Source organism: Myotis daubentonii, chromosome 16, assembly GCF_963259705.1.
Source record: "Myotis daubentonii chromosome 16, mMyoDau2.1, whole genome shotgun sequence".
Taxonomy (NCBI): Eukaryota; Metazoa; Chordata; class Mammalia; order Chiroptera; family Vespertilionidae; genus Myotis; species Myotis daubentonii.
Genome location: NC_081855.1, coordinates 54050276 through 54070241, shown reverse-complemented (window position 1 = coordinate 54070241; position 19966 = coordinate 54050276). Strand labels below are relative to the sequence as shown.

General features: G+C 50.9%; 2 protein-coding genes and 4 non-coding genes across 8 annotated transcripts; 3 read left to right on the top strand and 3 right to left on the bottom strand.

Annotated features, from left to right (window-relative positions):
• The first annotated feature begins 7 nt into the window (after positions 1 to 7).
• ATP5PD (ATP synthase peripheral stalk subunit d) lies at positions 8 to 5789 on the top strand. Its single transcript, XM_059671161.1, has 6 exons — positions 8 to 145; positions 1974 to 2104; positions 2979 to 3075; positions 4384 to 4455; positions 5400 to 5462; positions 5589 to 5789. Exons 2-6 carry the CDS (start codon positions 1983 to 1985, stop codon positions 5718 to 5720), a joined length of 486 nt encoding a protein of 161 aa, XP_059527144.1. The 5' UTR covers positions 8 to 145; positions 1974 to 1982; the 3' UTR covers positions 5721 to 5789.
• Positions 5790 to 8627: 2838 nt separating this feature from the next.
• TRNAR-CCU (transfer RNA arginine (anticodon CCU)) lies at positions 8628 to 8700 on the bottom strand. The gene has a single exon. It is a non-coding gene; the product is annotated as a tRNA-Arg (tRNA).
• A 491-nt stretch (positions 8701 to 9191) lies between these two features.
• On the top strand, positions 9192 to 9264 carry TRNAR-UCG (transfer RNA arginine (anticodon UCG)). Its single transcript has one exon. It is a non-coding gene; the product is annotated as a tRNA-Arg (tRNA).
• A 401-nt stretch (positions 9265 to 9665) lies between these two features.
• On the top strand, positions 9666 to 9738 carry TRNAR-CCU (transfer RNA arginine (anticodon CCU)). Its single transcript has one exon. It is a non-coding gene; the product is annotated as a tRNA-Arg (tRNA).
• A 446-nt stretch (positions 9739 to 10184) lies between these two features.
• TRNAR-CCU (transfer RNA arginine (anticodon CCU)) lies at positions 10185 to 10257 on the bottom strand. The gene has a single exon. It is a non-coding gene; the product is annotated as a tRNA-Arg (tRNA).
• A 3208-nt stretch (positions 10258 to 13465) lies between these two features.
• Positions 13466 to 18104, bottom strand: MRPL58 (mitochondrial ribosomal protein L58). 3 transcript variants are annotated; one of them, XM_059671156.1, is made up of 6 exons: positions 17551 to 18097; positions 16176 to 16212; positions 14960 to 15019; positions 14335 to 14417; positions 14075 to 14244; positions 13466 to 13802 (listed from the first exon to the last, which is right to left on the bottom strand). In XM_059671156.1, the coding sequence occupies exons 1-6, from the start codon at positions 17638 to 17640 to the stop codon at positions 13718 to 13720; spliced, it is 525 nt and encodes a 174-aa protein (XP_059527139.1). In that variant the 5' UTR covers positions 17641 to 18097; the 3' UTR covers positions 13466 to 13717. The 3 variants fall into 3 exon arrangements, with proteins under 3 accessions (XP_059527139.1, XP_059527137.1, XP_059527138.1); XM_059671154.1 differs by having other exon boundaries at positions 17464 to 18046; XM_059671155.1 differs by lacking the exon at positions 14960 to 15019 and having other exon boundaries at positions 17464 to 18104.
• Between the last annotated feature and the right edge of the window lie 1862 nt (positions 18105 to 19966).

The following is a 19966-nucleotide window of genomic DNA, read 5'->3' as shown; positions in this document are numbered from 1 at the left end:
CTTCCGGAAGTAACCTTAATCTCTATTGGCTAATTTGTGCGGCAAGGCCCGCCCCTTTGGATGAGTGGTTGGCTGAGGGAAGCCTTTCCGGTGACCCATTTCCGTTACTTGCGCTGTGGACCGTGGGCCGCCGGGGTCGGTGAAGGTGAGTAGGGTTGGGACGTTGGGTCCGACCCCAGGGGGTTCCTCTGCTCTTTCGCCTCCAAACCTCGCGCCGCTCCTTGTCGCAATCCTGCCCAGGACGCCAGGCGCCGCGGGTGCCTCGCTGGAAGAGTGCCCGGGTGGAGCTGGTGCCGCTCTGCTCGCGCGAGAGGTCGCCGGGGCCCGGCGGCGACCTGGTCACCTTTAACTTAGGCGCTTCCGCAGCCCCGCTCGCGTCCCGTGCGCCCCGGGGCGGCTGAGGGTAGAGGTCCGGTTTGGGGGCTGGAGCAGCGTCACCTGAAGACAGTAATGCAGCTTGATGCGTCCGCCCCTCCCTCCTGAGGGTTCCGGCTTTCGAGCTGCGGGCGGGTCAGAGCCCCTCAGCAGATCCTCACGGAGCACCTCCTGTGCACGATCGGTTCGAGGCGCTGGGGGTTCCCCAATAAATCGAAGACAAAAACCCCTTCACTTACGGAGCCTCCCTGCTCCGGGTGCTGGGAAAGGTCTCTTTAAGGAAGCTGTTCCTCTGGCATCTTCAGAATCCCCTGCCCTCACCTCCGTTCCAGGAAGCAGGCTGTCCTGACTGGGAAGGAAAGGAAGCGGCAGGTGTCGGGCACGTTTCTCTTTAAGATCCTGGGGCAGATTGACGACCACCTCCCTGTGCTCCACCCCATCCAGCGGTTCTCCACCTTCTGGCCCTTTAAATACAGTTCCTCATGTTGTGACCCAACCATAAAATTGTTTTCGTTGCTACTTCATAACTGTCATGCTGCTACTGTTATGAATCGCAATGTAAATATCTGATATGCAGGATGGTCTTAGGCGACCCCTGTGAAAGGGTCCTTCGACCGCCAAAGGAGTCGCGACCCACAGGTTGAGAACCGCTGGCAGACCTTGGACATTTCAGTCAGTCTCCTGATGTCTGACACTGATCTTATTTCGTTGAAGTGGACTATTTTACTCTATTCTGTCGTATTATTTAAAAAATGGCGGTGGTGGGTGTGCAGTAATCAACCAAGAGCCTTGTGTGCGTATATGCGTGGCCCATGGCCACAGACAACGGGGCGGGGCGGGCCTGGGGTGGAGGGGGCCAGTGGGGGGAAAAGGGAGACATACGTAAAAATCACATTCATATATATATTTAGGGTGTGGCCAGCATACTCAAGACAAGAGTGTGTGCTGGGGCTGCAGGGGACGCATCAGACAGGAGTAAGAAGGGCAGACATGGTGCCGATCTGACAGGGAGGGCATAGAGAGCCTCTTAAGTTTGTAGAAAGAGCAAGTTGATGTGCACGATTTCGCTTGATACTTGCAACAGCTTTCTGAGGTAAGCAGGGCTGATGACACCCCCACTTTCCAGGCGGGGAATTCTGGTCTAGAGCCTGCTCTGTCCAAGGCTTTGTGGGAACTTGGGTATGTGTCAGCTCTGTGCACTGGAGAGTCAGTGAATAAAACACAGTTTGAGTGGAAATGCATTTAAATTACATTTTTAACTTTAATGCAAGGCATAAGTATGACTTCAGTATTTCCAAAGGTACGTGGAAAACAAACACTGGAGAACTGGGGTTTTAAGGGAGAGTTAGGAGTTGGAGAATAGCGGGAGGAGCATGTAGGGGGAGGAGAATATATTTACATGTCAGGTTGCACACCTTGAATTTGAAGAGCTATGGCTGTCTTTTTCTCATTCAGTCATCCTGATTTCTTTATAAGTACGTCCTCCAAGCCCTCGGAGGACGCGGATCTGTTTCTGAAAGACTTAAACGTTGCCAAGATGGCCTCTATAGGATTCTCTCCAAGAGCCCAGTTTTGATTTGACCGGTTTTATTTTCCAGGATCTCAAGATGGCTGGGCGAAAACTTGCTCTAAAAACTATTGACTGGGTAGCTTTTGGGGAGATCATACCCCGAAACCAGAAGGCCGTTGCTAACACCCTGAAATCCTGGAATGAGACCCTCACCTCCAGGTCAGTCCCTTTTCTTTCTTTTTTTGGGGAAGAGAACAGTTTGGTAAATCCTGGAGGTAGAAGAAGTAATTCCTAGAAGAAAGGGGCTTAGGAAACAAGTTCCGGAGGTAAAGGAAGGGCCTTGGGAGCTTGGGAGTGAGGAGGCTAATGGTGAGGTGCCTGGGGCGGGGCTGGAGGGGGAGGGGGCAGGGGAAAGAGAAAGGCACAGGCTGGCTCCCTGGAGAGGCACGGGGTCCTCCATCCCGAGGGTTTTAGGGGCGGTCCCAGGGGAGGATCATAATGGAGCATTCAACAGCTTCCCAGGTGTGTCCTTTCAGGGCTGTGGGCTCCACTGATTGACTGGCGGGCACCAGGGCACAGGGTGGTTACTCAGTGCAGCTGCGCCTGAGGCTGGTTTTGTTGCTTACCTGGAGGGTACACAGCGACGCCGGCTCCGTGTGCCTTCGTTACTTCTCTAGTTGTAGGACTTCCATTCAGCCAGCTTTCAGGCGGCTCTGAATGATGGTGGTTCTGTATTTTACTTGTAATTTTGATACGGTTATGGGAGGCGGCAAGCACAGGCAGGTACCTCCACCTTCATCTTGGTTCTCTCCGGGTCAGTCCCTTTCTGAGAGGGGGATTTTTGACTTGCCATTGAATGTGGAAACGAAACAGTGATTTGGAGCTACATATGACTTTCTGGTGCTCTTCTGGAAGTATAAAGAAATCCATGTATTTTCCAAATAAAAGTAACTTTTTTGTGCATTCCTATGCTTTCCCACCTAGACAAAAGTGTGATGGTACATCCAGGCCGTAGGAATAAGGAGCAGGGAAATTACTGTGTGAATTTTCTGTTCATAGAACAGCCATAACTTTGGTTTTTCCGTGTGAGCAGGTTGGCCACTCTGCCTGAGAAACCACCTGCTATCGACTGGGCTTACTACAAGGCCAATGTGGCGAAGGCCGGCTTAGTCGATGACTTTGAGAAGAAGGTGAGGCCTCAGGCAGCTAAAGCGCTGGTCTGGTAACGTGGCTTGTGGGAAGAGGGGGGCACAGCAGATAAGTACACACTCGGGGTTACAGCAAGGGAAGAAGGGTGGTGGTAGCCCTCAGATCCCAAAGGAAGCCCAGGTGAGGTGGGTATGGCCAGAGGGCTCACGTTAGTGGAGTTCAGAGGTGAATGCTCGCAGAGAACTCGGGTCTGTTTATTCGAATGGTTTTTGTCCGAAGAAACAGTAGAGGGTAGCTTTCCTCAAGGAGCCAGAGGGCTGTCAAGGTACGCATTTCCACTCCTCTCCTCCTCAGTTATTTCTTGGTCCCCCACCTGTCTCCTTTGGAATAAACTGATATCTTTTCTACCCTTCCCCTGTTTTCCTCCTTTCTCTACTCCGCTTTTATTATTTTTATTTTTTTACGTAATTTACAAGCTGAAATCTCTTGTTAACTTGTCAAGGGCCTCCTCTGTGCCAGGTGCAGAGCTGAGTGCGGGGGCTGTCACACTAAGCCATCTTCATAGGGCAGTGGTCCTCACCCTGGGCTGCACATGAGAATCACCTGGGAATCTTTAAAATCCTGATTTCTGGGCCTCATCCTCCGGAAATTCTGTTTCTTTGTTACTAATGTTGTGGCCCCACCCCATCACAAAGAAACAGAATTTCCGGAGGGTGAGGCCCAGAAATCAGGATTTTAAAGATTCCCAGGTGATTCTAATGTGCAGCCAAGGCTGAGAACCACCATTCTAGGGAGACCATCTCCATTATGCAAACATTAGTTCCACCAAGTCCGATTGGGTTTCACTTAAAAGAGAAATCAGAATTTCTTTAGAGCTATAAGCTTCTAAGAGATTCCCCCCTCCCTTTTTTTTTTCTTTTTTTGTAGGGAGAACCATTGATTTGTTGTTTCACTTATTTCTGCATTCATTGGCTAATTCTTGTATGTGCCCTGACCAGGGGTTGCACCCACAACCTTGGCATATTAGGATGATGCTTTAACCAACTGAGCTATTACCGGGCCAGGGATAAGAGGCCATTTTTGAGGTCATCCAGTTCAACTGTCCTTTTCAGATGAAGAAACTAAAGGTCATCGTAGTAAAGAATTGTCCGAGGTCTCCGCTTAGTTAGTGACAGGACTGAGAGAACTTGCGATCCCTTTCCCTGTCTAATGTTCTTTCCACTACAACACCCTAGATTCATACTGGCTTTTTCTTGGAATGGAGAATGTGTTCTTACGTGATCTCTAAGGATTAGCAGCTTGGAGCTCCTGGGTATATTAACAACAGCTCTCTGTGCCTGTGTTTATAGTTTAGTGCCCTGAAGGTTCCTGTGCCAGAGGATAAGTACAGTGCCCTGGTGGATGCTGAAGAAAAAGAAGATGTAAGTAGTTGAGACTCTTTTATTCCAAAATGCTCTTAACTCCTGATGACTCTCCTTAGTCATTAGGTTGAAGTAGAGTGAACTAAAAGGAGGAATAAAATAAAACTCTAGAAAATGCACCTCGGAAGTTGCCTGGTAATTGGAGAGAGGGGGCTGATCAGTTTGTTCTCTCTCTCTCTTTTTTTTTTTTTTAAATATATTTTATTGATTTTTTACAGAGAGGAAGGGAGAGAGAGAGAGAGTTAGAAACATCGATGAGAGAGAAACATCAATCAGTTGCCTCCTGCACATCTCCTACTGGGGATGTGCCTGCAACCCAGGTACATGCCCCTGACCGGAATCGAACCTGGGACCTCTCAGTCCACAGGCCGACGCTCTATCCACTGAGCCAAACCGGTTTTGGCTTGTTCTCTCTCTTGATTGTGGCGATGGTGTCACAGGTGGATACATATGTCATAACTGATCAAGTGGGTTCTTTAAATATGTGCATTTTATTGTATGTCAGTTATACCTCAGCAAAGCTGTTACAATAATAATTTTTTAAAAAGCTGTTACAAACAATTAAGGAGTTGGAATTGGGTGGGAAAATTACCCAGTGTGCTTGAAAGTACTGAAGGCCAAAAGTTGGAGTGCAGGTGGCTCCGCAAAGGAGAAGTCTGGCTAGGTGGTCAGGCAGCTTGTACTGACCCTTCTGCACCCAGCACCTATGAAACATGGGCATTTTGCAGGTTGCCTAGACGCGTCGCTTGCTGAAGAACCCTGGTCCCGCCATCATAAGCTGCCTCCCAAAGCCAGCTCCCCCAGTAGTCATGGCAGCAACAGATTCTCCGTAGAGAGTGAGAAAGCAGCAGTGGTCTGGCTCCAGGACTTCTGAGACCTTGGGAGCCTCAGGGTCAGGACACTTTAACTTGGATCCAAAACAGAATGTCTCCCTTCTTTTAAAGGCGAAAAGTTGTGCTGAGTTTGTGTCTCTCTCAAAGACCAGGATTGAGCAATACGAGAAAGAGGTAAGGATGACCTTTGGCCTTTGGGATAAATTTCCTCTCTTCCACCGAATGGCAGAAACCTGCCTTGGGTTCCTTTTTTGCATCTCTGCAACCCTGCTTACCTTAACACATTTCCCCTCCTTTCAGCTGGAGAAGATACGGAACATAATTCCATTTGACCAGATGACCATTGAGGATTTGAATGAAGTCTTCCCGGAAACCAAATTAGACAAAAAGAAGTATCCCTACTGGCCTCACAAGCCAATTGAGAATTTATAAACTTAAGTCTGAGAGGAAGCTCTGCTCCTTGTATTTTAAACTCTGGACATTAAAAATAATCAGATGGTGCTGAGTGTGTCTGCTCCTTTGCAGTTGAGATAGTTACAACTCTGAGGTGACCTCACTGGAAGTGGGCTTTTTGTTAAAATGGAAAGGTGAGCCTATAGGTGTATGTGGGTTCAGTTGTCTAATGGTCAGGATATGCTCTTAATCCCAGAAGATAAAGATCTAGAGGATTCCAGAAGACTCTTTGCTGAGTGCCAGCACTATACCTTAGTCATATTTCTATTCCCCAGGGCTTAGCACTGTGCTTGGGATTTAGAGGAGCCTTAATATGAATTCATTGTAAATGAAAGAGAAGAAATATGAGCCTTTAGGGCAGGGGTCCTCAGACTTTTTAAACAGGGGGCCAGTTCATTGTCCCTCAGACTGTTGGAGAGCTGGACTATAGTTTAAGAAAAAACTATGAACAAATTCCTATGCACACTGCACATATCTTATTTTGAAGTAAGAAAACAAAACGGGAACAAATACAATATTTGTATTTGCAGGTGGCCCGCGGGCCGTAGTTTGAGGGCCCCTGCTTCAGGGGTTCACATCTAGCCTAGGAGGTTATCACATGAACCTCGGATAATAGGGCCAACTAGTATATTAGTAAATGATCATGACTTACAAAGCATATACTATGTTCTAAGAATTGTTCTAAGCACTTTAGATAAATATCTCATTTCTCCTCAAAACAACCCTATGAGGTAGGTAGTGTATCAGCCAAGACATTAAATAAGGCCTTTGAAGTCCTGGCTGGATTGGCACAAGCTGGGGTTGCAGGTTCCATCCCCAGGAGGGGGCTTGCAAGAGGTAGCTGATCGATGTTTCTCACATTGAAGTTTCTCTCTCCCTCGCTCTCTAAAATCAATAAAAACATAAATATATATATATATAAAGTCCTTTGAAGGTGACAACATTGCCAATGATAAGTTTGCTATTCTCTGCCCAGAGGCCTTATCTGACTACTCAGTAGTTTCCCATTGCCCTCTATTTTGAATTGTCTTCTGTCCTCTCTCTCACTAGAATGTAAGCTGCTTGGAGGCAGTAGAGGATGGTTTCAGGGAGAACTGAAGCTTGAAATGGGAAGAGAATCGGTGTCTCTCAGTGCAGAGGAGCCCACGGTGCTGCAGTTCTGTGGCAAGGCTTGGGAGCCAGAGGCATGCTCTAACGTAGCATCCATGACACTTGGTGACTGGTTTGGAGCAGAGACAAGAATTCTGGATGACCCTGGAGAAGAGAGGGGAGAATTCTGTATTTCTAATTCTTTGTTTTGTTCGTGTTTTTTTTTAAAAATATATTTTATCGATTTTTTTACAGAGAGGAAGGGAGAGGGAATAGAGAGTTAGAAACATCGACCAACCGCCTCCTGCGCGCCTCCTACTGGGGATGTGCCCGCAACCAAGGTACACACCCTTGACCGGAATCGAACCTAGGACCCTTCAGTCCACAGGCCAATGCTCTATCCACTGAGCCAAACCGGTCTGGCATGTGTTGTTTCTTTTACAAAGGTACAAGAAACTGGTTTTTAAACTTTTTTGAGTCAAGGACTTTTGAAAATCTCAAACAACACAGCACATAATGTGAGATATTCAACCTTGAAAGCCCAGCTATACTCAGGTGCTATGGGCCTCAAGGTTTAAAAAAAATAAATCATCTCTGGCCAAATTTGTAGTTTAAAAAATTTTTTTTTCTAAAGGATACACACGTATACAGGAAAGTATGAAAATCATAAATGTACATATTCAATAGTCCCTTTTTATTAATGTATTTTTTAAATTTATTTTATTGATTTCAGAAAGGAAGGGAGGGGGAGAGAGACACATCAATGATGTGAATCATTGATCAGCTGAGGATCAAGCCCACAACCTGGGCATGTGTCCTCAACCAGGATGGAACCCAGGACCCTTCAGTCCACAGGCCAACACTCTATCCACTGAGCCAAACCAGCTATAGCCCCTTTTTAAACACTCCTGGGATCAGGATTTGAGTGCCATCTTTTTTCCTGCACAGAACTGTGGGTGCCATCTCCATGGGAACAGCCCACAGCAAAATCTTTGGCATAGAATTGGGCAGCATTTTCACCCCAATGGGAGGCAGGGAGAGACTAGGGGCTAAGGCAGTGATGGCGAACCTTTTGAGCTCGGGGTGTCAGCATTTTGAAAAACCCTAACTTTGGTGCTGTGTCACATCTAGAAATTTTTTGACATTTGCAACCATAGTAAAAGATGTATATTTTTGATATTTATTTTATATATTTAAATGCCATTTAACAGAAAAATCAACCAATAAAATGAGTTCGCGTGTCACCTCTGACACGTGTGTCATAGGTTCGCCACCACTGGGCTAAGGTTTTGCCTATTAACTTTACAGTCTGTGATGGTCTCTCACAGAACACACTCCTTTCACCAGATGAGCGGATACCAACTCACAGAGGCAACAGGAAGTAGGGCCCCAAAGCGCAGTTCAGCTTGATCATACCCTTCAAAGTGCACAGTCCAGCTTGATCAAAAAGAAAGGGTAAGCCCAGCAGGCGTGGTGTGGACCTAGGAACCAGGTCATGGTTTGACTTCCGGTCAGGGCACATGCCAGGGTTGCCAGCTCGATCCCCAGTGTGGGGCGTGCAGGAGGCAGCCCATCAATGATTCTCATCATTGATGTTTCTATCTCTCCCTTTCTGAAATCAATAAAAAAAATACACACTTTTTAAAAAGAGTAAGATAATTGCTACCGAGGCTCCCCTGTGCAACACATACAGAAAAGGCTATAAAAAAAGACAAAATAGGCGGCAAGGTTTTTCTTTGTTTGTTTTTACCTTAGCTGGGGTCTAGAAAAAAAAATTTGGTCAGTGGTTAATTGCCTCACCCCAGATGGGACTCGAACCCACAATCCCTGGCTTAGGAGGCCAGTGCCTTATCCATTAGGCCACTGGGGCACTACGCAGGCGTCGCCCGATTATTTGCCTTTTGACTGTGACGCGGTTAAGCTGCGTAATGACGTCATCCCGGAAGCTCCGCGTTGCAAAAAATCAAGGTTATCGCTCAGTGGGATAGCAGTCCAGAACCGAGAGTGGGTTGGAAGATTGCAGAGGTCCATGGGAAAAGGTTAAGGTTTGAGGTGTAACACAGTGTGCTGACCTCTCCTTAGGAGAAGACTAGAACCTTCCACCTCCTGAGCCAGGGTCAGACATTTTACTCTTTGCACCACACATGCCCTGTAAAGGTTGAGTTCTATGGCGATGCTTCTTGAGGGATATAAGGACGCACCGCACAGACGTTGGCTGCATAGACTGCATCCTGGCCCCGCCTTTCATGCACCCTGTACCCCAGCACCGGCAGTCTTCCCGGGCACTAGTTGCTTGAACTGCCGCTGCCACCTGCGAGGAGGTTACACCTGAATATCACATTGCTTCCCGCCCAGCACGAGGACCGCGTGGCCTAACGGATAAGGCGTCTGACTTCGGATCAGAAGATTGAGGGTTCGAGTCCCTTCGTGGTCGGCTCTGCTTTTTGTTTTTGTTTTTTGCAGAGGGGGCGGTGGCTCGTGGCTGGGGGCATAGCAATCCCGATGGGCATCGTACTGGCCTCCCTCCTCTCCCCTCTCCTAGTCCCTTGGCCCGCAGACACTCGCCTTCTGGGGACCTCGCTCATTTCCTTCAACCTGCGCGCCGCCGGGCGCCCTTAGGTCTCAGCTGGTACCTCCCAATCTTTTCGTCTTAATCTTTAGCTTTCCGCGTAGCCTGGCGGGTGTACCCTCTGGTTTTCTAGTTGGCTTTCTGCTACTCGTACTAAGTTCGGGTCTAGGGATACACGCTCCGGCCGCCGGCCCGACAAAAACGTACAGTTTGTGCACGTGCTGTTGAGCTTTACCACGGACCACGTGGAAGAGACTTTTTGTCTCGCCCCAGTGGCCTAATGGATAAGGCACTGGCCTCCTAAGCCAGGGATTGTGGGTTCGAGTCCCACCTGGGGTGATGCACGTGGCCACCTGCTACAGGTAATTTTTGATTCGCTAACGTGCGGACCCTGCCGTGCTGCACACGGGCAACCAGGGGCTCCATTCCACGTGGTTGGGGCCACGCGGCCTCTGGAGCCCTGCCCGCTCTCTCACAGCCCCCTCGCTTTTTCGATCAGGGTGTGTCTACGCCGCTCCCCATCCCCAGCTCATTGTTGCCTTCGCCCCCTTCATCCCCTCGCGGTCCTGGTGGGTCCTGGGAACACGCTGCACCTACAGGACAAGTCCTGCTCTCTAGCGTCGGCTGTGACGTATAGAAAAGTAGGGGGGCGGGGAGTTTCGCTGTTCGGTGCTTCGCTTTGGGGAACCTTTCGGTGTTCCAGTCCCGTGCACTCGGGTTTGTTTTTTTTTTAAATAAGATCGAGCTGCAGTGGAGAGAATTTTTCAGTGTCAAAAATATGGCTGTACCCCAGGTGGGACTCGAACCCACAATCCCTGGCTTAGGAGGCCAGTGCCTTATCCATTAGGCCACTGGGGCCTGTAGGTTACGGCTTTCGTATTTCTCCCCTTAGTAGTTAATCGGACTGCGGGTATTTCAGGCAAAAATTAATGGGGCACACGTTTACTGAGGGACCCCAAGTCGGGGAAGAGCTTGGATAGGCTTCCGGAGCTCACAATGGACCAGTAAGAAGCTACCCTGGGAGGTGAGCTGACCAACCTCCAGCCACCGCACGGGGCAGCACGTGGGGCTGGAGCTGCAGGAACACCCAGAGCATGGCCCGTGAAGACTAAGGCTCGAACTAGTATGTCCGCCCCTCTACGGAACCGACAGAAAACCCAGGAATTTTAGGGAAAAGGGGTGTAGGAAGTTCACGAGAGCAGAACAGCCTCAATCATGAAACAAACACTGGACGTCTTCACCATCACGAGGCAGGAACGACCAGGAGGAACACGTAAATAGAAATATGGGTATATATTCATAATGTACATGTGACATACAAAGCCATACTGTACAGAAGACAAGTACATCGGCCAAGTAGACACTTTGCCCTAATATTTTATTCCTTTAAAGCTGTTAGCTAGAAAGTAATACAAATAAAGAAGGGGCGCATTGTTAAACCTTACAAACGTTGACAATCCGGTTAGAGCCCGTGCGCATCTGAAAGGGGCCACGCAGAAGCTTCAGCCGAGGGCCATGCGTTCGTCATGCCTGGCTGACACCTGCCCCCCCTTCCTCCGCAGATGAGGGCTCAGAGAGCTTGGACACGTTCTAGTTTCTCTCTCCAAGGGGCGGAGTCTGCGGAAACCGACCTCCTTCCTTCCACATCAGCAAGAAGGGTTTCACGCACCCGGTCCAGGCTCCTGCCCTCATGTAAGTCCATCAGTTTGTCTGTTTGTTGAGGTGTAACATGCATGTGGCAAAGTGTCAGCTCACAGGCCACAGCCTGATGATACAGAACATTCCCAGCATCCCAGAAAGCTGCCCCCCCCCCCCCCCCCCCCGTCAATCACCATCTCTCCCCAGGACTCTCTCGGCTGTCATCACCATAAAGCAGTTTCGCCTTGTTTGAACTACATATATATGGAATCATACTCCGGTAGCCTCTGTTGCTCAACATTGTGTCTATGAAATTCACCCACCTTCATTCTTTTGCCCTCAACTTTTTAAAAGAGTGGGTCCTAACCGTGTGCTCTACTCTGCGTCCCCAGCCTGTTCTGTTTCTCTGTCCCTGTCCTTCCCGCCTCATCTTGAAGGCTATTCCAGGGCCTTTCACCCCACCAATGGCGGAGGTCCTCAGGGGTCCAGCCCTTTGCTCAGGGGCAGCCCACTGGAGGCCTCCTCTGGCTTCCCACTGCCACCATCTGACCAGCCTCCCTGGGGTTTGCCTTGCTTCATCCTCAACCGCTCCCAGCCACTTCCGACTCTACTCGTCCCCCTCCATCCTGCATCTCCCAGCTGCAGCCTCGCTCCCCAGCTCCTGGGCGCCCTCTCCTGGGCATCACTACCCAGCATTCCTCCTCAGGCCCCACAGCCAGCCTCCCACCCATCCTCCCACGCCTGCTCCCTTTGTGACGTTCCTGTTTCAATGCGCAGCAGCACCCGTCACACACCTGCTCCCATTCCCTGTGGACTTTTCTGTCCCCATAATCCTTCTGCATCTATTCTCTCCCTCCTGTTGTCACTGCCCTAGTTCCAGGATGAGTCCCTGACTGCTCATGTGGGTCAGTCCACCCACCTGGGCTCACTTCCCTGCGGTCTTTTCTCCTCCATTCACGGTCAGATTCATCTTCCCCTGACAGCCCCTGTGGGGGAGAGTCTAAATGTCTTAACTGTCACATGTAAGGACTTTCTAGACCGGGCTCCCACTCAATGTGGCAGATGTGTCTCCCACAGCTCCTCACCCCCTGGGCCCCAGCCAAGCTGGGCTATTAATCACGGCTCCCCCAGTACATACTCATGCCACTAACCACTTCTTTATTCACTGAAGTCCCACAACAGCCCGAGGTTGGCAGTGATAACATCATCCCTAGTTTCCAGACGGAGAAACAAAGCCCACAGCTGGGGGGTGGGTGGGTGGGGGGCAGGGACTGACCAGGGCAGGCTGGCCTCAGAGCCCATCCTCTCAGTGATCTAGTTCACTGTCCCGGCTACGGCAGGGCCCCTGGACACACTGCAGCCTCCAGGTGCCAAGCTCTTCGCTTGCTGGCAAGGCCAGCCCCTCCCATCCTTCAGGCAAGTACTTCTCTGACCTTCCGGCCAGAACTCATTGTTCCTCTGCCGCCCACAGTACGCTCAGACCTTTCTCATGTTACTTATCACGCTTTAGGCCGTGTTACCGGACAGGATTCCACTTTTCTTTTCAACCGATGGAATGTCCATTCTCTGAGAGACAGACTGTTCATTGCCGATTGCCTGGGCCCTCAGAGCCTCATGAGCTCACGAATGTTGCCCGTCCTTGCTCCCCATGAAGCTCTCCACCCCTTGAAGGCTGGGACCATGTCTCCCACATCGTTTGTATTTTCTAAGTCACGTATTGAAGACTTCCCCCCCTTTGTTTACACTCACATGAGTGGGGTCCCTGCTCACGTAAGTGTACACAGTGCTCTGTTCATCATCTTGCACTGAGGGCTCGCAATGAGGTATTTGTCCAATGAGGGAATTAGATCAAAATAACAGAGAACAGTCTATGGAACTCATCCATGCCACAGTGATCTGCTACTGTCATGCTGGCCCTGGTGCTCCCACACCCACAGGACTGCAAAACCCTTCGTCTAGTTCCAGTTCACTTTTCCTGTGACAGCACCTGACACATGACATTCCTTCCCACTCGAGTGGTTCCCTTACACACGTTTCTTAAACTCTAAACCGCTTAACCTGATTTGAGAATCTCCACAGTGAGCTCGTCTCCCTCTCCAGACTTACCTCTCTGATCCCCCTGCACAGATGCGCCACTCACATGGCTTCCACCCTGTCTCCTCCACCCCAGCCTTTTCTGTGGTTTTATCCATCCTGTTCCCTTCAATGGGCATGTGCTGCGCGCCTTTCTACTGATTAAATTTGCCCCTTTTCCACGGCCCAGCTCAGAGGGCCACACCTGTCTCAGCCTCTGCCTGACCGTGTGTTCCTGGAGGGCAGACACCAAGCTCACTCCTGTCCCCTGGGCTGTGACTGCAGTCAGCGCATCAGGAACCCGTAGGCAGATTTCAACCCAGGGAGGGTAGGGACTCTGTCCTGAGGCACCGAGGAAGGGAAGCCCCTGCATTTAGAATTTTATTGCAGCTGATACACGAAGTGGATAAGTGAGGTGTGACAACATGGTGTAAAGACCTTTGACTCCAGCGCCTGCCACCCTCATTCTGAACGAACAATCCGATGGCTCCAATGTTAGAGACAGGCATTAAAACCGCAAACAGCAAGGCCGTCTCCTGGCAGCACTCGAGCTCCCGCCGGCTGCCTGGCATCCTGCGGAGGGTCTCTGCCTCTCTGGAGGGTGATTTCAGTCCATATCTACCCTCCTGCTTGCCTTTATGGCAGAATTTATTCTCTTCTTTCTCAGCCTTTCCCGATTCATGTTTTCTATCCTGTAAACAAAACGAACAAAAAGACCCCAATTAGGCCCAGATGCCCAATCAGTGCCTCTCACGGCGGTGAGAGGAGCTGGCAGCTCAGGGGGGAGCCGAGCAGCTAAAGCAGCAGGCACCAGCTCCAAGCCCCCACCCGGGGTCAGGAAAGCTCCCATCCCCCACTTTTCCACATATTTGCTGGGAGGTCCGGGGCTTGGCCCTGCCCCCCTTCTTTCCCGGTGCCGCCCCTCAGGACTCCGTGGGAAGAAGTTTGGGGTGTTTCCTGGTACCTGATTCTCTGCAGTACAGCATCTTCTTTGGATGGTTCCTTGGGCGTCTGGCTGGCTTCGGCGATCATGTCTCGAATTTTCTGCAGGCAATCTGCCAGATTTCGGAGCTGGTAGCGGCTGCATTCAGAGGTGAGTATCAGCTCTCCCAGCTTGTTGATCTTGTTTTTGTACTGCAAGAAGCAAAGGCAAAACCCGAGTTCTACCGACTGAAGGTTTAGAAGCGGCTGAGGCATGAAGAAAAAGGAAGGGGCCGGTGTTACCATGATGGCCATCTTCTGGCGCACCGGCTCTGCGATCCAGTCGGCAGTGGCCAAATGGAACCTGACTTCAGCCTTCGAATTCACTGGGAGGAAAGGGACAGGGAGCACAGGTCACTGAGGCGCCAGGTCGGCTCGGCACCTGGGTGACGCCTGGTGACCATCCTGAAACAAAGGGAGGTGAGAAACCCAACCAGGGATGTCCCATCCTGCGCCCACTTGGGGATCCCAAGCTGCCATGGAGTGAGCCTGCAAAGACAGCGAGGCACTCTGGGACAAAAGTAACTTCCAGGCACGAAACGCCCACTGCTTCCCTTACAGTTTCTCGGGCTCTGTGAGTGGGGGGATGGGCTCCACAAGAATGAAGGGAACCTGTGCTGGGAGCTGGCTGCCAACTCACACTGGTTTCCTTTGTTTAACTCACAAGCCAATCCTAGTCCTACAACCCACAGCTGAGAGGCTGAGAATCGGACCGCATTCAAAAGAATAAAGAGGATTATTATAAACTGGCGGTACTTAAGCTTCTGCTAAAAAAAAAATGCCCTTTATTCCCCATGAATGTAAACACAGAATCCTCAAGTCCGTCTTCTAAGTTTTAAAGTGAAAGAACACGACAAGGCTCCGGTACCTTTGTTAACGTTCTGGCCTCCAGGTCCGCTGCTCCGACAATAAGATATTGTCAAGCGATCTATGAAACAACACACACCAAAGAACTGATTACCTCCTGGCAAACTCTCACACTTCTCTCTCAAAAGCTCATCTATATAAAGCTAACATTCAGGTCAGTAGAGGAAGAGATTGGATGTCAAAACTAAAGTCAAGGGACTTTCCCAAGGCCACACAGACAGCAGAGGACGTAAAATGATGACCCAGGTGATGACCGTCATGGCGGCTTTGGAGCCTCCTGTGCTGATGATAGGCTTTCTGCCTCCTCCAGGCGTGTTCACACCTCAGGGCTCAGATGCAAGCTATCAGATCGGCCACAGGGTGTCCTCTCCTTGTGTCGCCTGTCACCTGGCCTTTGTTCCAGTGTCACCCTGAGCAAGGGCACCTTTACTACTCTTCCATTCCCTGCCTGTGGATGGCACACACTCTCTGAACCGGAAAAGGGCTGGTTGTTTCTTCCCAGGCCACGCTGTCAGGCCTTATGCTTGATGGGTGCACAGTTCTGATGTTTGATGGGCAAATGGTTCAAGGGAGAAGGGCCCATGGGGTTGTCCTTTCCTGTCCACTCCCCAAGGCAGCCTTCCTGCCCAATTTCTTGTACATCCTTTCAGATCTAAGTTCATAATAGAAATATATATCTCTCAGATATACAGGGTATCCCCCAAAATGCATACACACTTGGAATAATTATTAATTCCAATGGGTTAAATCTGAAAAGAAACATCAATTGAGCTATCAAAAAACGTATGTGTATTGTTTTGGGGGGCACCCTATATGTAAGACACAAACGTAGCTTATTATACATATTCTTCTGCATCTGACTTTCTTCAAATGTTGACCAACTCATCTATTGTAAAGATTATTCCATGTCACAAGAACATCAAGAGCTCTCTGTTCGTGCTGCACACTGCACAGCACTCTTCTTTTTGCTCTTCTAAATGATGCTGGGGAGGTCTGGAAGGAATGTCTAAGGGGTGGGAAATGGCTGATTTAATTTATTTACTTAAAAAACATATATGTATTATTGATTTCAGAGAGGAAGGGAGAGGGACAGAGAGACAGAAACATCAAGGATGAGAAAGAACCATTGATCAGCTGCCTCCTGGTTCATAGGTCGACACTCAACCACTGAGCCACACCAGCCGGGCTGATTTTATTTATAAAACCAAATTACTCACCTAGAGGAATGTCACTGTTGGCTTGCTTCGCGTCATCCTGTAATGTAATGCACACCGCGTCAAATACACCTCACCTGCTGGGTGGCTCCTAACTGGTCCAGGGCAACCAAGGAAATGATGGAAAGCCACAACACGCATGGAATGCAACCACTTTCAGGTTCCCAGGCAAATCACAGCAGAGGACAGAGCAGCTTCCTCAGGCGCAGGAGGCACCGCCTCAGAAACACTCCTCCAGGAAAATAGAACTGACTCGTCTCCGGCCTTCCCTGCCCCGGACCTCAGCTTGTGTCGGGCACCGTTGGAGGCCTCGCTCCTCGGAGGGATCACCCCACTCCTCTGCCTCAAATCCTCCATAGCTCCCCATGCTGGCCTGCGTGCTGCTCCTTGAACAAGCAGGGCATGCTGACTGCTTTACGGTGGCTACCCCTGCTGTTCGCTCCACAGGGATGCCCGTCTCCCCTCTATTCTCTGGGTCACTGCCTTGCCTCTTCCAGGTCCTCACTCAGATGTCACCTTCTCAGGGGCCTTCCCAGACCATCCTACTTACAACTGCAACACCGCCCCCTACCTGAGCACTCCTCTTCCAGGCTTTAGTTTCTCCAAAGGAAAGCACCACCTCACATACTCTGTACGTATTTCACCTACTGCGGTCTCCCTCCATTACAATTCAAGCCCCACAAACATTAGGGCCTTTGTGTTTTGTTTACTACTCATTCCCCGTGCCTGGCGCAGTGCACGAAGCTTGCTCTCAGCAGAAGTCGGCTGAATGAGTGAATGAATCAGCGAACGTTCTCTTCCTGTCCTGTAGGTGGAAACCCAACAGAATTGGCGGGATCCTCTCTCGGCCCGGGCCGGTCCGGAGCCTGCACACAGCGGGCTGCTGCGACATGCACCCCAGTTTCCTAGAGGTGCTGGGGTTGCTAGAGGCTAAGGACAGTGTAACTTCCCAAAAGACTCCAGAAGGGAGCAAACACCTGGTCAGCCTCCTGCCTTTACTGTCCACTCTGCAGGGCCAGATCGCCCAGTTTCCCTGGGACAAGAATCTGGGCCTGCAGGTGGGGGAACTAACGAGGAAAAGCGGGTGCTCTCGTAAGTAGCACATCCTGCGCGCTCTCCCCGCACCCAGACACAACGACCTCCCCGGGGCCCCTCTCGGTTGCCCGGGCAACCAGCTCCCTTCCGCTGCGGCCCCTTCGATTAACGGCGCGCACGGCCAATAGGGCCCCGGCTTTCTGACGTCACCCAGCAGCGGCGGACACGCCCCTTCCGTCTGGCCCACCCGGCTCACCGGGACCCTCCACGCGGTGTCCGAGCCCCGCGACTCCGGGTAGAGCTTGTCCAGGCTGTAGATGCTCTGGAATTCGGTGCCGACTACCTGCTTGTGCAGATCCCGACGGGGGCAGTGCGGGGGCAGCCAGGCCCTGGCTCGGCTCAGGCCCCAGCGCAGGCACCGGGCGGCCGCCATGTTCGAGTCTCCGGGCTGCTTCCGGTGGGCGCTCCCCTCCGCGGTCGGCTAGGTCGTGTTTCCCGCTGGACTTTGGTTCCGCGCGACTTTTAGCGCCCTGGGGGGGGTGGCGGGGGGAGGCGGCGAGCAGGGCTCCTGGCGTGGCTCTCCCGCGGCGCCTGTTAGAGCTGCCTCCGGGGGCTTGGCGGTAGGGAAGACGTTGGCCAGACAGAGCTTTTAAGGGGAGCCTCGTGGCGAAAGAAGCCCCAGATCCTTGTTCCCCAGAAACACCACCTCTCTCCCTTTCAGAGTCTGTCCCCTCCTGGGCCGCTCTCCCCGCACCTGTGAGGCCTGCCCTGTCTGACCTACTTCATCTCCATCCCCTTTTACCCTGCTTGACTTCTTTTTCTAGTTTACTGCCTGTCCCCCAGCCGGAATGCAATAAGCTCCAGGGAGCCCTGGCTCACTGCTGGAGCTCCGGCACCCGGCGCCAGGCACATGCCAGGCGCTCAGTAAGCATGGCGAGGACGGTTCCTCGGGAATGTGTGTGTGAGCTGATTTCCGCTGAGTTTTAGTAACGCCAGGCTGGTTCCCAGGCAGCCCGGAAGCAGGAACCCGCGGAGCACGTGTGAAAGCTGGAAGCACAAATACCAGATGGGGAGAGGCGGGCAGGTGGAGAAGGAAGGGCTGTAAAAAGTGGACCACGCCCGCCCCACGGCCTTCGTGGGGGAACCAGCCGTTTTGTGGAGTGTGATGGCAGTTTCTCCCAGCCAGGGGATAAAGGGAGGCCGAGGAGGTAGGTAGAGATTCAGACAGCCAGGCAGGCTAAGCAGGACCCTTTTACAGGGCTGTTAAAGCATGGACTCCAATATTGAGTTCTAATTCCAAGAAAGGTTCAAAGTAGAGCAAGCAGTGTTTGGAAACAGCTAAATGTCGGCTGAGTTACTTTGTTGAGAGGCAGTGTGGTCAGTGAAAACAGAGCCGAATGAATGTTAGTGATTATTAGTCATATTAGTGGTTGTTTCTTAATGAGTGCTATTTTTAGGAAAAGCATAATTACCTAGAAAAATATGTCCCTGGGGATGTTGGCTGTTTCAAACAGGAGATCGTCATCAAATCAAGGTTTTACCATCTTAGCTTTACTGATACAGGCCAAGTCTTTAGGAGGGAATAAACTGGCCCCCCCCCCCTCTCCCAAGCACTCGCTTTGTCAACCCAAACGAGGAAGAGGATGGCAATCGCATGTGCCTTTTGGGCTCCAGGTTGGAAGGAGTCTCCTGGATCCCTCCCTGTCTTAGTCCCAAGACCTCAGAGGGAACAGAGGCGTCTCCATGGTGACTGCAATAAGCTTCTCAGGGGAGCAGAGCCAGGTCCAGGCTCTGGGATTATGAATAACAAAGTCAGCACCGTTCTGTGGCATTGCTCTGCGGCTGGACTCCAGCCCTGTGCCTGACCCAGAAGGATAGGAAAAGGAAGCTGCAGATTTCCACAGCCCCAAATAAACACAGCCTGCTCGGGCCATCTGGTGCCCTGGATTCTGGGGGAGGAGGCGGGGAGAGAATGAGACGTTACCCTGGGATGGAGAGCAGCTGCCAGGCTCCTTTCCCGTGGTGCTGCGGTGAGCCATCCAGAATAGAGGCCCTTCTGGGAAGAGCAGGTGAGAGGTGCCACCTGTTCTCTAAAAGGCGGGCACGGAAGGCGGAGCCAGCCAGCCTTCCTCCTTGGTCCTCCAGAGGCTGATGGCTTCAGGCACCCGCCCTTCTCTACGGCCTGTGAGTTGGGGTATCACCCAGATTGGCTCTTAAAACTCAACATTAGCCCAAGTGGTTGTGGGCTGGATCCCCAGTTCGGGGGCGTGCAGGAGGCAGCCGATCAATGTTTCTCTCTCATCGATGTTTCTCTCTCTCTCTTCCTCTCTGAAATCAATATATATATATATATATATATATATATATATATTTTATTGATTTTTTACAGAGAGGAAGGGAGAGGGATAGAGAGTTAGAAACATCGATCAGCTGCCTTCTGCACAACCCCCACCGGGGATGTGCCCTTGACTGGAATCGAACCTGGGACCCTTCAGTCCGCAGGCCAACGCTCTATCCACTGAGCCAAACCGGTTAGGGCTGAAATCAATATATATATATATATATATATATATATATATTTAAACCCCTTGACATTACATGGAAGTAGGGAATGCTCAGTATCACATAGTGGGATTGGGTCAGGTCTGGGTTCAAATATTTCTATGTGACTTTGAACTACTAACTTAAACTCTAAGCCTCAGGACCCCCTTCAATAAAAATAGAGATTTTATAGCTGCCTGTCAGCAGGCAACAAGAAT

Coding starts and splice junctions, on each gene's coding strand:
- ATP5PD (XM_059671161.1), top strand. CDS start 1,983: ATGGCTGGGCGAAAACTTGCTCTAAAAACTATTGACTGGGTAGCTTTT. Junction 2,105..2,978: donor AATGAGACCCTCACCTCCAG/GTCAGTCCCTTT, acceptor CCGTGTGAGCAG/GTTGGCCACTCTGCCTGAGA. Junction 4,456..5,399: donor ATGCTGAAGAAAAAGAAGAT/GTAAGTAGTTGA, acceptor CTTCTTTTAAAG/GCGAAAAGTTGTGCTGAGTT.
- MRPL58 (XM_059671154.1), bottom strand. CDS start 17,640: ATGGCGGCCGCCCGGTGCCTGCGCTGGGGCCTGAGCCGAGCCAGGGCC. Junction 16,213..17,463: donor ACACCGCGTGGAGGGTCCCG/GTGAGCCGGGTG, acceptor ATTACATTACAG/GATGACGCGAAGCAAGCCAA. Junction 14,245..14,334: donor GCCAGAAGATGGCCATCATG/GTAACACCGGCC, acceptor TGCTTCTTGCAG/TACAAAAACAAGATCAACAA.